General features: G+C 35.7%; 1 protein-coding gene across 4 annotated transcripts in view; it reads right to left on the minus strand.

Annotated features, from left to right (window-relative positions):
- KDM4C (lysine demethylase 4C) overlaps positions 1 to 17,968 on the minus strand; it is a 260,355-nt gene that overhangs the window by 62,335 nt on the left and 180,052 nt on the right. For 2 of the 4 annotated variants that reach the window (XM_029959022.1, XM_018070293.1), the window contains 2 exons: positions 16,378 to 16,433; positions 13,132 to 13,240 (listed from right to left, as the gene is read on the minus strand). The exons of 1 other annotated variant lie outside the window; for it this stretch is intronic. In XM_029959022.1, the coding sequence (XP_029814882.1) occupies positions 13,132 to 13,240; positions 16,378 to 16,433 (165 nt within the window). Of the gene's footprint in view, positions 1 to 13,131; positions 13,241 to 16,377; positions 16,434 to 17,968 lie in introns of those variants that run through there. One more of the 4 variants, XR_003915694.1, reaches the window with a different exon arrangement.

Below are 17,968 nucleotides of genomic sequence, written 5' to 3' on the forward strand. Positions count from 1 at the left end.
TAAATGATACCAAAAGTTCCTAGGAAAGAGAAATCAGTGACATAGAAACACAATAAAAAACAATTCCAGGATGTGAATCTAATGACAAATGATCATTTTGATAATTTCTAAATGAAAGACATGAAATTTCCAATGAAAAACAAGAAACAATCCCCACAAAAAAAACAAACAAAAAAAGGAAACCATTACTTTCTAAATGTATCAAATTTTTTTAAAGTTTGAAAAAGAAGTTGAAGTCAAGTTTTAATTTGAACTAAATATTTTTGTTTGCTTTTAAAATAATTTCCTATTTCCACGTAGCACTTTGATTTTTCAGAGTATAAAACATATACACAGCTCTAAAGAAAATCCCAGGCTTGTAAGAAATACTTCTATTCTCAGTTAAAACATTAATCAAAAAAACATTAGGTGAGATGTTGCTAAGCTCTCAAATATGCTTAAAAGTACACTATGGTCATTCCTTATTCTTTAAAACCACCCTACAGAATAACTACACAAGTTTAAGGTCATCTGACCTCAAGTACTTCCCTGACTACGGGTCAGCAAAGTGTCAGTTCAGCTCAGATCCATAAACCTATGCATAGTGGAAATTTCCACAATAAAACCTAACACAGAAGACATTTTATGCTCAGATTTTGTTGCACTGAAGAAAAAAAAAATTTAGAAACTAAACCACTCAAAAATTATAGATCTGGCCACCCCAAATGAACTACATGGACTGTAATCATCCCTCTGAGTAGCTTTATGTTATGTATCTTCTTCCTTTTGCTTAGATATAATGTTCACTTGCACTTCAAATTTTCTCTCTTTTTTCTCCATAATGATTAAGGTCAAAAATATTTAGCCATTAGCTGCTTTGCTTACAAAGTCCTGTACAGTTCAAGGTTCCGTACTGGGTGATGTTTTCTGATTAAAAAAAAATAAAATAAAAAGAAGTAAAAAAAAGAAAAGAAAAATCACTCTGCAATATCAACCCTCCTTTCATATAGATGAGACACATCGAAAGTTCACCAGGTCTCATCCATAATCCCACTGACTGCTCACTGATCATTTAATCAAACTCAGGTTGACAAGGATCTTGATCTTAATTTTTCTCTTTTAAAGCAATCTGATAGCAAGGGATAAATATCTAGTATATCTCCCTTATTTCTATGTTGCTTACCTGTCTTATAATCTCCATGATTTCATTTTTTTCCACTTATTTAGATAATAATTACGAAAAAAGCTTGAGTCATATATATTTGGCAATGCCTGTAATTTACTAGAAGCTCTCTAGGACAGCACAAAGCTCTGAATTATACAGACATTTGGTCAGCAAGTACTCCTCTGATACCTGCTTGTATGCGAGTCACAATTACTCAGCTACACAAACAAGGAAATCACCCAAAAAGACTGAAAGACAGTACCCAAAAAACTAAACTAAACTGTAGTTCCCCGTATTAAGAAAGGTATCACTTCAAGAAAGACACTGAGGTGCTGGAGTGAGTCCAGAGAAGGGCAATGGAGCTGGTGAAAGGTCTAGAGAGCAAGTCATATGAGGAACTGCTGAGGGAGTTGGGATTATTTAGCCTGGAGAAAGGGAGGCTCAGGGGAGACTTTATCACTCTCTACAACTACCTGAAATGAGGTAGTAATGAGGTGTGGGTCATCCTCTTCTCCCAAGTAACAATCCTTAGGACAAGAGGAAATGGTCTCAAGCTGTTCCAGGGGAGGTTCAGATTAGACAACAGGAGGAATTTCTTCATGGAAAGGGTTGTTAAAAATTGGAATGTACTGCCTGGGAAGGTGGTGGAGTCACTGTCCCTGGAGATGTTTAAGGAAAGACTGGATGTGGCACTTAGCGCCATGGTTTAGTTGACAAGGTGGTAATCAGTCAAAGGCTGTACTCAATGACCTCAGAAGTCTTTCCAACCTAAATGATTCTGTGATTCTGTAAGGGATGGCAGATCTTTTCTGGGACACATTCAGTAAACCTTCATTTCCTACATTTCCCATTAACCTAACAAGGCACATCCAGGTGAGAGCTGCATGTTTTCAATTTCTCTTTAAAAGCTCTCCAATTTCTACTTGCTATAATGATATAATTTTTACTATGACTAATTAAAGAATTCGATTATTGCAAACAGAAAATTCCTAAGGGTAAAGAGACTTATATGACAGTTATCTCAAAGGTACCTTTCACAGTGACCACAGTATTTTTCAGACACATGGGGTGTCTAAAAACTATGATGTTGAACTGGAAAATGCACATTATAGGTTACACTGCAAGTTGTGTTATAGGAGCAAAATTAACCAGCCAGCAAACAGATATCAGTTATAAAAACCAAAGACCTCTCACAAAGATAAAAATACTCTTCCATGCTGATCAAAAAGCAAAAGGCTTACAACCGAAGGACACCTGCAATATAAGTCAAGCCTTATTAGTCAAAGATCTGGAATTTCTCCAGAATCACTTAAGTGTTGCCCAGCTGCAAGACTCTAATGCCTCTGTCATCAAGGAATTTATTTTTAATATTGCAGAAGAAAACCAGTAAGTTATAGACCAGATGGTTGGCTGAATATCATACAGAATCAGGTAATGTGAATTATTCTTCTCTGTGTTCCACTCTCACTCTCTCCAGCCATCATTTCAACACATGCTGCCTTAACATTAAGAGATAACATAGATAGCTACCATTCTATCAAAGGGATGGCAAACATGAGACACCATGCAAAAGACTAAAGGTTCATGTGTATTATCTCTTCCTCAGGATAAGAAGGTCTTTAAAACAAAGGTTTTATTTGCAACAGTTTTTTCATTTTCATTTGCAACAGTTGATTTGTGTTACACTTGTTTAAGAACATATCTTCTACTATTGCTCTGATATCCAAAAAGCAGGGGAATATATAATCTTTCAAATCCAGTTTGGGATATCTTCTACAGCTTCTACTTGTGTTCATATACCCCTTAAACTGCCCAGTTCCACGAAGTCAAATTCTGTGGAATATGAAGTTAACATATTCATTATTCATTTTACGAACTCCATGCCAACCTATGTGTGATTTTGTTATAGCACCTTTGGACACACACCACTCTCTGCTGAAAAAAGCAGACAGTAACACTGACTCTCCACCAACAGATTTTTCTGTCATAGTGTCACTCTGTAAAATATAGGCTACTGGAGAAATTGGAAGATGATGTAGACTGCATTGCCATCCTTACTATGTTGACATTTCTTTATGACTTATATTTGTCAGACCTGGACAGGGTAGTCTCTCAGCTTGCCAAGTGCCCTGCTGTGATAAGGTGCAAGGAATAAGTAAGCTGCTTAAGTTCAGAGCTGACAAGACAGATGTAATGCTTGTTAGTAATGAAAATAACACACAGTCATTCCTCAGGACCACACAGTTAAACATACTGGATGTGACTAGCAAATGACCTCACACCACTACGTAGAGAAAACATGCCACTCCTCCAGAGACAAAATGATGTTCTCTGTCAGTTGGGATAATTTAAAACACTCATCCGTAGTTGAAGCTGTGGCTGTCTAAGAGACCATACCTTCTTCTGATAACAGTGGGATCCAAAACAAAACAGCAGCATGAAACAAATTACTGTTAAAAAAGCACCACTGTAAACAACGGCAGAAAAATCATTAGTCTCTAAAAGAATGTGCCATTTTTCCACTAATAAAAGTTTATCTAAAACAGATACCTCACCTTTTTTCTTGGAAACTGAATATATAGAAAGCTCACAGAGAGCTACTTCAACTTATAGAAAAAAAAGGTAATCCTTGACAGCAGCTCAGCCATTAGTTTTTTTCTTCAAAATGAACACTAACTTCAGTTACTTTAAATCCCCAGAATTTGCTGTGCAACTCAATTTATTACTTTCTTCAGCAGCTCCTTACAAATATTATTTCAAACAGCAGTCAGCTTCCTGAAGGAAAACCAGTATCTATTCATGTAGACAGGTTCTCAAGCTTATAACCTGAACTGGACCTTACTCCCTTTAGGGAACAGGTCTCACAGTAATGTTCCAAGAATCACCACATCAATGCCTCATGGCACAGAACTTTAAATGAGGAAAAGGACAGGAAAAAGTAGTTAAAAGTATTAAAAATATAAATTTAACCTCTTGAGAGCTAAACATTCTCACTGAATTGAGTTTTGAACTGCTTCCTATTATGTCCAAATAATTAATTTATCAATTACTCATCACTGCATCCTTAAAACACATCAATTCTATAAAACAGCATAAGTAACAAGTAGAAGGGGATGGAAGTGACTGTGCAGCTGGAGAGCTATGATCTAATCACCATCACTGAAAGTTGTGGGACAAAACACACAACTGCAGCACTCCAAATGGTAGCTATAAACCGTTCAGAAGGGACAGGCAAGGAAGGAGGGACAGGCAATTTGCCCTCTATGGACTGATTCCACAGGCCTGTCTTTGAAAAACAGCAATGAACAGGTCAAAACCTTGTGGCTGAAAATAAGAGGGCAAGTCAACAAAGGAAACCTCATGGTTTGTGTTTATTACTGGCCACCCCACTGAGAGGAGCCTGTTGACAAAACCTTCTAACTTCAACTACAGGAAGCATCACTCTGGCACGTTCTGATCCACCTCGGGGACTTCAGTCACCCTGACATCTGCTGGAAAAGCAGCTTGGCAAGATATAAGCAGTCCAGGAGAGTCTTGGAGAGCATCAAGGATAGTTTCTTAACCCAGGTGACACAGAGCCAGGTGACAGAGGAGAAGTGTTACTGCACTTGTCGCTTACTGTCACGATTAACTAACCGGAGAGGTCAAGATCGATGGCAGCCTGGGCTGAAGTGATCACGCCCTGGTGGAATTCACCATCTCGAGGGGGACAGGCCAAACAACGATTAAAGTCAGTACCCTGAATTTTAGGAGCCTGAACTTTTAGTTATTTAAGGAATTAGTGGACAGGACCCCGTGGGAAACTGCCCTCAGGGGAAAAGGAGCAGAATAGAATGGGGAGACCTTTAAGAACATTTTTCTTAGAGCTCAAGAGCTCTCAATTCCCATCGTGAGCACTCAGACAAGGAAGGCAGGAGACCAGCATGGCTTAGAAAGGATCTCCTGGCCAAACTGAAAGACAGAAAAAAGTACAGACAGCAGAATCAGGGACACGTATCCTAGGAAGAATATAGAGGTTGTGTAGGGAAAGCTAAGTTGCAGCTGAAGCTGAGTTTGGCAGTGGATGCAAAGAATAATAAGAATGGCTTCTACAGGCATGTTGGTTAGAAAAGGAAGATTAAAAAAAATATTAGGTACTCAAAATTTTTTTTTGCCTCAGTTTTCACTAGCAATCAATCTTCCCGTATCTCTCAAGTCCCTGAATTTCAAGACAGAAACTGGAGGAATGAAGTCAATCCCATTGTAAGAGACAATCAAGTTCAAGACCACCTGAGGAACCTAAACATACACAAGATCATGACACCCTATGAGATGCATCCCAGTGTCCTGAAGGAATCAGCTGATACAGCTGCCAAGCCACTTTCCATCATATCTGAAAAGTCATGGTAGTCATGGATAGTCCCCAGTGACTAGAGGAAAGGGAATGTTGCACACTTTTTTAAATGCAAATTTATAGGAGAAAAAAATTTCTTCCATAACCTTGCATCACCTTTGTGTCCAGAGTAAGATATTTTAAACTGAAGCATCACTGCAATTATTACCGGTATGATTTATGAGACCATAAAGTGGTATTATTCAATCCTCTAGAAATTTACCTTCTTATTATCCATAATTCTAAAGCAGTTTTGAATAAATTTTCCTGTGTTACTGACTACATACACATTAAATACATTTTTTTTAAAAACAGCAGTCCTCAGCAATATCAGTGGTGATTACCTCATCATAAGTTTATTCTTTGAAAGTCCCCATTCCTGGTCCTCTAGAATCATAGAACAGTTTGGCTTGGAAGAGATTATTAATGATCTTCTAGTTCCAGCCCCATCACCACAGGCACAGATACTTTTCACTAGATCAGGTTGCTCAAAACCCCACTCAACCAACCTTGAACTCTTTCAATAATGAGGCATCCACAAGTTCTATTGGCAACCTGTTCCAGTACTCTATCACTTCCATTGTAAAAAAATCTTCCTTTTATCCAATCTAAACCTACCTTCTTTCAGTATAAAACTGTTGCAGCTTGTCCTGTCACTGCAAGTCCTGCCTAAAAGTCTTTTCCTGTCTTTCTTAGAAGTTTCTTTTATGTATCGAAAGGCCACAGCAAGGTTTCACCTTGCTGTACTGATATTTGGAATTACCTCCAACCCAAACACAAAGGTGGTACAAAATCATGGAAGAAATTTTTTCAGTTTTAAATTTACATTTAAAAATACCTTGGCTTGATACGTATTCAATCACTATATATACAAAAAAAGTAACAACACGCACTACCTTGTGCATGTAATGATAAGAGATAAGTTGTCCTGGATTATGCTGTCTACGAATTCGTTTCTTAAGATACAAACCTGATGCCAGTTTTCTTTCTCCTGGTTTTCTAAAACATTACTTAAATTCTGTACACAGTGGGCATATTTAATCCTTGGTAGTTACTACACTTATATCAGCAAACATGTTTATGTCTCTTTGTGTCTTCAGACATTATTTATAGTCATGCATAACTAACATTTTCCATATCTTGCATAAGACTTGATAGTATGGCACCATTGCAAGATACAAACTGACAGTTTGTAATACGATCTTGTTCATTGTAGCAATTTATTCTGACAGTATGTACTATACAGCCAGAAAAGTACATTCTTCTAATATATCTATTAAAAATCTAATAAACACTGTGACTAAAGCATGTACACTAAATTCTATTTTGTACATGATGACAATGAGTCACTACATTTATAAGGAATTATATATTACAGTAATCAACTACTGTATCATTTTTAGTTTACCATTATTTTAAAATCAAGAGTGCCACTAAAAGCTATTTCATTAATAGTTTTAAAACAGTTTGAAAATATTTTAAAACTTGTCTCAAGATTTCTGTCTGTTTTGCTCCCATTGCCTGTGAATGCATGCAATGAGCTAGTTAGCACATGAATGTATGTATGGTATAATGATTCTGCTCAATAGTCCTTCCAGCAATATTTTTGGAAATATTGAAAGTAATCAATACTTCTTTGTATTACCAGAAACACATAGCAACACTAGTGCACATCACTGCAAGTGGTTCTTTACTCTTTCACAAACACAGCTGCAGTAGTCCTACTACACTGCAGTTTAACAAATGAATTTCATTGCACATTAGAACACAGAAGATGAGCAGTGTCCTCAAATGTCTTTAATCCTTTTTGAGGTTCCATACATCATTAAAATAGAATGACAGGCAGGAGAATATTTGCTCGTTCTTTTAAAAGCTCATACACATTTTTGCTTTGCTTCCATTCTTCAGTGCCATACCACTGAGAAACCTCTGTATTTTCAGAATTGATGTACCCTTCAACACTATAATCTCTGGCTTTCAAGCTCACTATTATTTGCCTTCAGGTGCAAATTTTAAAGTGTATAGCCTTCTAAAAAAACTTTATGGTTTCAGCCAGATACTGAAAGGCTTGTAGATCAGTCATCATCACAGTGTAGATTTCTTTTCAAAATAATGTTCCTCACTCAGAGTACACTTGTGGTTATACTCAGTTCACTTGTCAAATACAAATTTGAGGTCATCAAAAGCTTCAGGGTAACTTCAGCTATTCCAAAACTCATTTTCTACCTCTATTTTGTTGGAGAAATAGTATTTCAAATATAAAAATAATAGAAAACTCTACAGATAAAGAAACAAGGCATCTTAAGTGCATGTTTCAGTACAGTATTGCAGTAACTGCCTATAAGGACAAAGTCAATCTAATATCCAAGCGTTTTAAAACATCAAAAAACACCAAAAGGAGATAATGTATTTTACTACTGAGTTGATATGCATTATATTCAAAACTTGATCTTAGAGTTGACATCTCAAAATGTATAGGTACAGGAACATATGCTAATGATTCTAAATGTACCTGTTGGTTTGAATTCCTCGGCCCTAGAGTAGGAACAGATTTCATTTCATTCTAGTTTTAAGTCCTATTTTTATTAAAATAAAATAACAGACAAGAGAGTACTTACTCTTTCTTTTAAAGACTGTGTTTATGTTTGAGAGGTCACTCTGAATTTTTTACCCCCAGAGACTTTTTCATGCAGCTGTAATTCATATTTATAATTAAGCTGAGTAATTAACAGTCTTTTGAAAGCAGAAACTATCTAGGTACTTGGGGAAAAGCTTTTCCCTTCCTGAAGTAAAACTGAGTTTTATCATTGACTTTGACACACAAAGGAATCCAGCCTGTTTTCTATGACCCAAAGCCTCATATATACAAATAGTCAAGGAAAACAGGTTTTCAAAAGCATGAGCATACACCCAAGTTTCCCTTGGAGACCCAAGGACAAATGGAACAAGCCAAAAATAAATAAAGCTAAACTCAGCTAGAAACCTAAGCTTTGTCTGCTTTGGATAAACTGTTAGACTGTTAAACTGTGTTGGGATGGAAGCTGACACCACACTCATTCACAGCATAAATTCTCCTACAAATCACATAGTTGTTCCAACTTGTCATCAGCTGAAACTCTGCACTTCTGTTAGAACTTTCATGTGTTCTCCCCTCATTCCATCAGTTCTCAGCAACTTTGCCTCCTTTTTATCTGTTCCTAACATTTTCACTGAGATTAGAAGTACTTACTTTGGCACATGTGTATTTCCCATATTCATGCTTGTTCCATATGTCTGCTGTTGAACTGGGAGACCACTGGAACAGAGACCATCTGAACTATATGTCCACAAATCAGCTAGCACACTGTAGTTTATGTAAAACATTGTTTTATAAGGTCTGATATGGTAAGGTATAACCCTCCAGCCATTTCATTTTAGAACCTGTGCTTAAACATCCATATTCAACACATTTGTTTCATAGTTTGATAATCACAAATTGTCATTCCAGGTGGCTATTTGAACTCAAAGTATCTGATGGATGTCACCAACCAGACTGAATACAAAATACAGGAAGAAAGCCTGCCTCTCTGACAAAAGAGACCAGGACAATCTTACTTTTTCATTCACTTATACTTCAAAAAAATAGAAAAAATATAGTCACAGAGAGACAGCATGGAGAAACTACAGATTATGGTAACTTTGTGGAATGCTTTCCACACTGAAGTTGCCTGGAAGGCCTTTTGCTTTCACATGAAAATTCAGCTAGAGTCCTACAATATCATGGCTGTACACCCCTAAAATAGAAGTGATTTCAACAGAGCATATCATATTCTTTTCTTTCACATGCCCCTATGAAAAACAAAGCAGATAAATCTTCTATTTAGAGTGTTTTCATCCACTACCATTAAGGAATAATTTTCAAGAGAATTAATTTTTAATGAAAATTTCACTGTCATGTAAATTTTCAGCAGTGATGGTACATGACATATAACCTATTGAAAAGAGCTAGAGAAATAAGAAACGTTTTGGCATGCTAAAAAAACCCCACTAACCTGCAAATGTGAGACAGTTGCATAAAACAATTTTAAAGGTGTGAGCTACTATAATACAAATATTGATTTTTTACTCTAGAATAAATGAGTATATCCTGAATATCTAATAATGGGAAGACTGACAGGAGACATACTGATTCCAACCCAAAATTTCCTGTGAATTAAAACTGTTTAACAGCAATCAGTACACATACTAGCTAAGCAATACAAAACAGCCTACCAATATGTTCACATTTGCACAGATGCTTTTTAATTTGTTAAAAAAAAATTGACTTTTTATTTCCTTTGATATTCCTTTGGAGATGTTACATCAAAGATAATGTTGGCTATGCCTCTGGATCTCTGAAAACAGCAGATATTCTGATTATTTGGGTTTCTTACTATTTCAAGAGGGAAGAAGACAGAGGACAAGGATAGAAAATGTTTAAAACAACTAGAACCATTTGCTCCTATATTGTAATATCTAGTTTTGGTATGGCTGTATGCTAGAATGTAATCTATTCCTTTATATTTGTTTTCCATTTTGTTTTGCTCATTTAAAAAAAAAGTCAACAAAACACATCCTAAATAGTGTAAAGAAGAGGTAGCATAGTAGGGCAGCCCACATTTACTATTAGCTACCCCATGCTTTATCATAAAATGGATTATAAAAATAGGTTCAAAAATGTATTTTTAAAAAATTATTGCTTATGAAGGCTCAGTATCAAGAAACAATGCACAAAACCTGCCTTTGTTCTGGCAACTCTCTGGCTCTGAATGACAGAGAGTGGTGAATAACAAATAGGCTAGCTGCAAAACAGGATTTGGCTGCTGAAGAGCAGCACTGACAGTCCCTATAATTTCAAATGGCAAAACTGGCCTGAAACAATTGCTCACATATCCCCGGAGCTAACTCAAAGTGTACGACACTCAGTATGCTTTTACAGAAATTAACAGCAAGACAGACAGCATCAACTGTCTACTTCAAGGTAAAGGGTAAATGATAATGGAGAGGAACGAAAGGTAAAGATGGAAGCTGGGCCAAGTATAGACAAGAAAAGACAGGCATTCCTAGAGAAAGAAACAAATAAATTCGCAGATAATTCCTAGGGTTCCCTCTAGGCAAGGTACCCAGTGCTCAGTGGGTATGAGAGCTTAATTGCTATTCTGTAGCATCAACAGTCATGAAGCAAACACTAACATAAAGATCACATTTGATTTGAGAGTGATGTGGCAGATATACACAAGGTTACTGACAGCAAACTCTTTAGAGATGTAGGAACCCCATGTTTCAGGAAACAAGAGAAATATTTTACAAAAAGTATCTAAAACAGAGGGCTTTAGAGAAAATACAAAGTAAGTATCCATGAAATTCCATGGAATATATGCATATATTTATTTTTTAAATACAGAATAATACAATATCATTCAGGAGAATTAGTTTAGCTAGGGTATTCACTGTGATACATAGTGGAGTAAAATCATCACATACAGTAAATTATTTGCAACAAAAGCCAAAATGTAAAAGCAGACTGCTGGTGGTTTTATGGCAGATTTTTTTCCTGCTTCTTTACCCAAGAAGCAACATTTTATCAGTCGACTGACATTACAGAGACTTTCGAAATGGTCAAACTGCCTACTTCTCTTAAATTAGTACAAGCCTAGCTATTTCATTACAAATTTAATGTCAGAAAAGAAATCTTGGAAAACTAAGATTTAATGTGCTAACCAGCATTATAGTGCTTCCCTCCCTCGCAGTAAGACTCTACTACCTGCAGCATTACTACACTTATGGCTGTTATGAAGTACTCTTCCTCTCATTTTTATTGTATTCAGCTGAATTTCTTCTTCACAACATTCATTTCACTCAAATATACAAACTCTTTTATTTTAAAAAACAGTGTTCAGGAAGGCAAGTACTCTATTTCTAAACAGCCACGTACTGGCAGGAGACTATAAGCGCATACACAGCGTAATACAACCTGTAGTGGTTCGACGTCATTTTATATTGAAGGAGGCATCAAGAACTGAAAAAGCACTAAGCACTAAAAGCAATATTCTATCCACTGAAGGAAAAAATACAAGTGTTCAGTTTTGGGTCCCTCACTCCAAGAAGGTCATTGAGGTGCTGAAGCAAGTCCAGAGAAGGGCAATAGAAGAGCTGTGAGAGGCTCTGGAGAGCAAGTTTTATTTGGAGCAGCTGGAGTTGTTCAGCCTGGAGAAAAGTAGGCTCAGCGGGAACCTTATCACTCTCTACAACTACCTGAAATAAGGGTATGGTGAGATGAGGATCAGTCTCTTCTCCCAAGTAAAAAGCAGTGAGACAACAGTAAATGGCCTCAAGCTCCACTAGGGGAGGTTTAGGTTGGATAGAACAAGAAATTTCTTCACTGAAAGGGTGGTTAACACTAAAAGGGTGAAACAGTCTCCCGAGGGAAGTGGTGGAGTCACCATCCCTGGAAGTGTTCAAAAAATGAGTAGTCATGGCACATTGTGATAAGGTGCGCACCATGAGCATGGTGTTATTCAGACAGAATTTGGACTTGATGAACTTGGAGGTCATTTCCAACCTTAATCATTCTACGTTTCTATGATTTCTGTGTTTTCGATCCTTGAATTAACAATTTTCAAGCAGTCACCTTACATTTTTATAGTATGTTATATATATACTCTTTAGATATGTCTTTCAAATTATTTTTAAAGGACTTGTGAAAACCAAATTTTAAAATTTTGAGCAAAAATTCAAAACGGATTGCCATTTGAAGCACAGGCTACCAATTTTAAACCACTCCAAGGTTTAAACCACTCCACTTCCACATTTAGAAATGAAGTTACAAAAGACAAAAGCTAACAAATGGAATGAAAGTAAACTAAAATAGAAAAAAAATATTAATAGTTCAAAATAAGTGAGTACAAGCTAAGGTAGACCAAGAACTATATTGGAAACAGTGTGGGGCTGATCCAGAAGACTTATGCTTTCTCTAAGGCTTTGAATTACTCACTTTCTACCAGACATCACAGTCATGCACACAGTGACAACTTAAGTAATTCAACATGTAACATAGCAAGTATATTGCATTTATGCATATCTTCTGCTTGGGTACATCAGTTTTCTTGAATGACACTCTTTATTATGTGATTTGTTTTATGCACATTTTTCAATGTCCAGATGGTGGAGATACAATGTAACAAACAGATCATACATCCTTTTACCTTCATAACTAGTTCATTGAGGTAAAAAGCCACAGTAAAGAGACCTCACAAACATGTATTGTGTAATATTCCCAGTCTGTTCACGTTTCATCACCAGTAGAGTTCCAAAAGTGAAACTTCCACAGCTGACATTGATCAAGTTTGTTATTCTTTTTTTGCGGAACAACAGGTTTGAATTACTTTTAATAGAACACCAAAGACTGTTAACAGTGTTAATGAATTGCCACTATGTGTCAAAAGGCCGATCTTAATAAAAACCTGGTTATTTATTCCTTACCTTAAACATGGTTTACTGCACTCTACGTTGCAATAATCATCACAATTCAGATTTTCAATACATTTCAAATATTGGAACACCTTAATAGTAAAGCATATATTAATATACTACTCACCAATTTTAACCTTTGCAAAGGTATTCTGCTAGTGTCTATCGGAGTACGCTCTGTGACATTACCAAATCTGACTTCTGGGATGGCAATTGCACATATTACATGTGCCCACCTGTGAAAAGTGGCAAGTCAAAAATACCACCAAAAAAACCCATAGAAGTACAAGTGTTTCAGATGTTTCATTACTTGCTGTGTGTTTTGTTTTTTGCTTTTGCTTTTGGGTTTTTTTAAAGGCATCCATCTCTATTTAGTTCCTTATTAGGCTTTCCTAAACTTCTTCAAAACATTTTAGCAAATGTTACACCACCACCACTTCGTTTAAATATAATTTCAGACTGAGGTCCTGTTGCAACATTTTTTAAAGCATCTTTCACTTTCCATTATGTGCGAAGTTTTCGTAGTTGTGCCATTCAGGTATGTATGTAAAGAACATGCTATTTGGTTCATGAGTAATTATCATCTACAGCATTTTGCATTAACATTTCTCAGACCTGAGTAACTATTCGTAGGCAACACACGTGATCACAATCAGCCATATATCTACTGAAATGCAAAACAAAGTATACTATCAAGATTTTCTGTTTACAGACACAATGGCATAAAAGCAGCAGAGTGACCAGGCTATCAGTGCAATGCCCAACATGAACTGGATCACCTTTAGCAGTGAAAACACTTGCAAGTGCCTAGGACCAATGCTACATGTAAGACTTCAGTGCAACTTCAGGAAGTTTATGAGATCATTCTATGTGCTTCCTATATTCATCAGAAAGCATTGCTATTATCCTCCAAATTCTGTTTCAATACATAAATATCAGAATAAGAAAGGCTAAATGAAACTTTAAAAAGTCTGAAATTAATACTGAAAGTGTATGTTTCATGGAGTAAAAGAGAAGCTAATAACATTCTTATTAACAAAGAGCAGCCTTCTGAGATTACTTCTAAAATCTTTTAGGGACAGACAAGTAGTAAATCTGAAGAAAGGAAAACATTTCTATTCTTTGACTCATATTTGCCTTATTCCCTGTCATTCACTGTACATCTGGTTTCATTACCCCATCTGCTCTATTTCTCTAAGCCCTGAATGCTTGCCTCACTCCCCTTTCTGTATATCTCCAAGAGACACATATTATTTGAGCATCTTAGCAGATTAACAGGAATGTGGGCTGAAACTGAAGGAGATGGAGGGTGATGCAGAAAAGAGAAATAATTTCTCTTTCCTGCAGTAGAGAAGTAGTATTTCAAATAAGTCATTGACAAAAACATCTAAAAAAGTATAATATGACACCCAACAACTAAATATAAACTGCTGTCATGTGACTTCAAAGTTGTATTCATCAGTGTGAAATAACAGCTGTATATGAAGATGACATATCAATTAGCAAGTTATAAATTCAGCCCAAATAAAAGCAGATAAAGCTTGCAGATCTATAATTTTATTAAAGTGACAGCTTTGTTCATGTTTTAACTTAAAGAGTCCTGCTTTAAGACTTCTTTAAATTTGTAATAACACCCTTTTTCTCTTCATTGCTGCCTGCCCACCTGCTAAACTACAGTCTTACCATCTAAGTTTTATGGGACAGAAACGCTGTAAATAAAATACCTCTTCAATCAATCTTTACCCAATCATTTATACTCTGACATCTCTCAACCTAACAGACTCAAAATAATTGCTGTGTTCTGCTGAAAAGAAGGAATCTCAACTCTCCTACATGGTAAATTGTTTCCTGCACACACACACTCTGTGTTTGATACATTAGCTTTTAAATATAAGTAATACTCATATCCCTCACTAGTTTGTAAGGAGCAAACAAGGAGCAAAGGGAATGCACATGTTAGATTTTACACTTGTTGGAAAAAAAAGACATATTTGTAACATACTTTTCTGAAAAACTCAAAATCTTGGAATGGTAGCTGAAACTGAAAGATAGATGAAAAACTCCACAATGTATAACAGCTATAAGGTATTATGGAAACAGGAAAACAGGAGTTGAACTGCTTTTACAGAAATTCCATTTCATAAATCTGTAACACTAACCTACAGAGTGACAGAATGTAAAGCCAAAGACTTTATGTATTGTTATACAAAGAAAATCACTCTATGTAAACTTCTGTAGATTTTTTTTCTATGAATAAATCTTATGAAATATTTGGAAAAAATTTCAATTGGTTCACAAAAAAAGATATACATATTTTCAAAGGAGCAACCTGTAATCAGTCAACAGCAAATATTAAAAAGGGCATGAGATATTTCTGTCATTTTTTTTTCTCTTTTTTTTTTTTTTTGTGATTAAAGCAAGTATCAAATTTAGGGGAATTCAAACTAAAAATCAGATGAGAATTTTCATGTACTGGTCAAAAGCCCCACTAGAATGGTTACGACATTAATGCTTTTTGTAGGTAAGATATGGCCTGAGTTTCACATAAAACCTTCTACTAACTGAACAATTCACCAGTCATGCAACCCAATGCAAATCATTGATAAATAAATTCTTTCCTGCTAAGCAAAAAAGAATGTTGTACCAAGATCATGTCTTACCACTGCATTCCAAAGCATTAAAGAAAGAGTCTACATGATATTGCCAAGCTACTAAAATAACCTAATTAATTATGAAATTCTAAACGCATGAAGACTGTTGTACTACTGGGCTTGACAAAAAATTAAGCTGAGACATTTTCCACTTCATCTTTTAGGGTTACTTGCTATAGTGTCTGTCATCCAGATACAATAAAAAATATTGATTCTGTTAATAATACAATGTCATCAACAATATTATTTTTGATAGTGTGTGCTATAAATGTATTTGAATAAAAAAAGAACGACTTCAGAATTGAAAATTATTTCAATATGATTAAAATTAATTAACTGAAAATACTGGGTTTAGAAGTTCAAAGGTATTGCATGGTAGTTTTCAGGAGGAAAGAGGAAAATACACTTTGGTGTTTGGTAAGACTTTCTCATGCAAACAGGGATAAATGAGCTCTCATTTACTTTCTCTACACAAAGGCCAGCAGATTAAAATTTGGAACAAGCAAGTGCGTGCAAATACTAAAAGAAACGTACATTTTACTATCTAACTATTTCACAAAATGCCAGTGGCACATTTGAATAGCAGTAATTTTAGTTCTGCAACAATTCAGCTTCAAGGGACACTGTCAAGTAATTATGTTTACAAATGCTTTGCACATGGGAATGGATTGGGAATAAAGTCAGAAATAAGCATATACAGTCCTGAAAAATATATTACTTACTTTTTGTCAGTAGTTTGCTTCAATGCACCACCTCTCAAATTGCAGAGACAACATTCCTAAAAATAAAAATAGTGTAGGAAAAAAGTTAGCATTATTTCCTGTTTAAAAATCAATTTTATTTAGCTGATCTTGAGGATAAGCAAATTGCTAATGTATTTAACTACTGGGATACAAACTGTCACTTATAAGCAGTTCCTTACAAGGGGAAAAAGGGATACAGTAACAAAAAGAGAACTCATATGAGCTAAAGAAAAAATATTTAAGTATTAATCATAAACAAAGTGACATAATCACTTTGAAAGTGATACTAAATTAAAAATACCAAAACTTTTAACCAGTACTGCCATAGAAAAGCTGGAATTGTCATACATATTATAAAAGTAAAATGAAGTGCTATGGCACACAATTAGTTTAATAGAAGTTACTGAGAAACTGACCCATAAGCTATTGATCTAATTCAATTTTTTTTTCTTTTTCTTTTGCTGCAGTATACCTTCACTGCTTTGATCATCAGTACAACTCCAGCTCTTTCAGGGCACTCAGCAAGGTGTCTCAGTGTTCCCAGATAATATGCCAAAAGACATGGCTTTTCCTACCTCTACTTAAAACTGAGCCTTTGAACAAATACAGTCTTTTCCACTTTTCAACTCTTCACTTCCTCTCTTCAGTCTCCCCCATTTCTGAATCTATTCTTTCCCTTTTTCTTTTTTTTCCCCCTTGTCCCTTGATAAGAGCACATGAGAAAGTATTTCCAATGTTATTTATTTTCCTCCCTCTCTCTGTTTTTCTGGTTTCTACAAATAACCAAGTGTACAAAATGCAGTCAAGATATACTGTGACTATATACCCATACATGAGCATGTCTCCTGAACCTCTACATTTAAGTTGCCCTTGCAGGAGAAAAAAAACATGCAAACAAACAAACAAAATAAAACCAAAGCATAATTCTGAAGAACTGCTATGTAATACTCCAGTCTGACCTTACCTTAAAAATTCCAATAATGAAGAGTATCAACGTCTGCCAGAAATCTGAATGCTATACTACATTTCCTATGAAAATAACCTTTCCTAACTAGAAGGCAAACAAAAAAACCCAAAACAAACAAAAAAACCCCCAACAACAACAAACACAAAAAAACCCACAATCAATCAAAAAACTCCAGTGGTTTCTCGTGACAATTGGGTTTTCTTTGCAATTTAAGCACATAAAATTCGCCTTATCAACCAAACCCATGGAGAGCAGGTAAACCATTCTGTTACAGAGTACCCTTTCAACTATTTAGTATTACTGCAGAGTTTTAGTGAAGTGAATTGAGGTTCATTATTTTATCCACAACAGCCTCAGGATGGGAACAAACACATTCCAAATCACAGTTCCCTTTGTAAAAGTAAACACTGACTATTAAATCAGGAAACCCAAAGGATCAGAACAGCAACTCAAACGAGACTGAGCAGTAACAGATACTTTCAGCATACAAAGAACTGAACACTACAGGGCTGCTATTGCAGTACTGTTTATAACATTCAATAGCCTCTTCAAGAGAGGAACAGCTCAGATGAAGGACATCATTGCATAGGAGTCCTCCATTCA

Source organism: Manacus vitellinus, unplaced genomic scaffold (genome assembly GCF_001715985.3).
Source record: "Manacus vitellinus isolate BGI_N305 unplaced genomic scaffold, ASM171598v3 scaffold_18_pilon, whole genome shotgun sequence".
NCBI classification, from domain to species: Eukaryota; Metazoa; Chordata; class Aves; order Passeriformes; family Pipridae; genus Manacus; species Manacus vitellinus.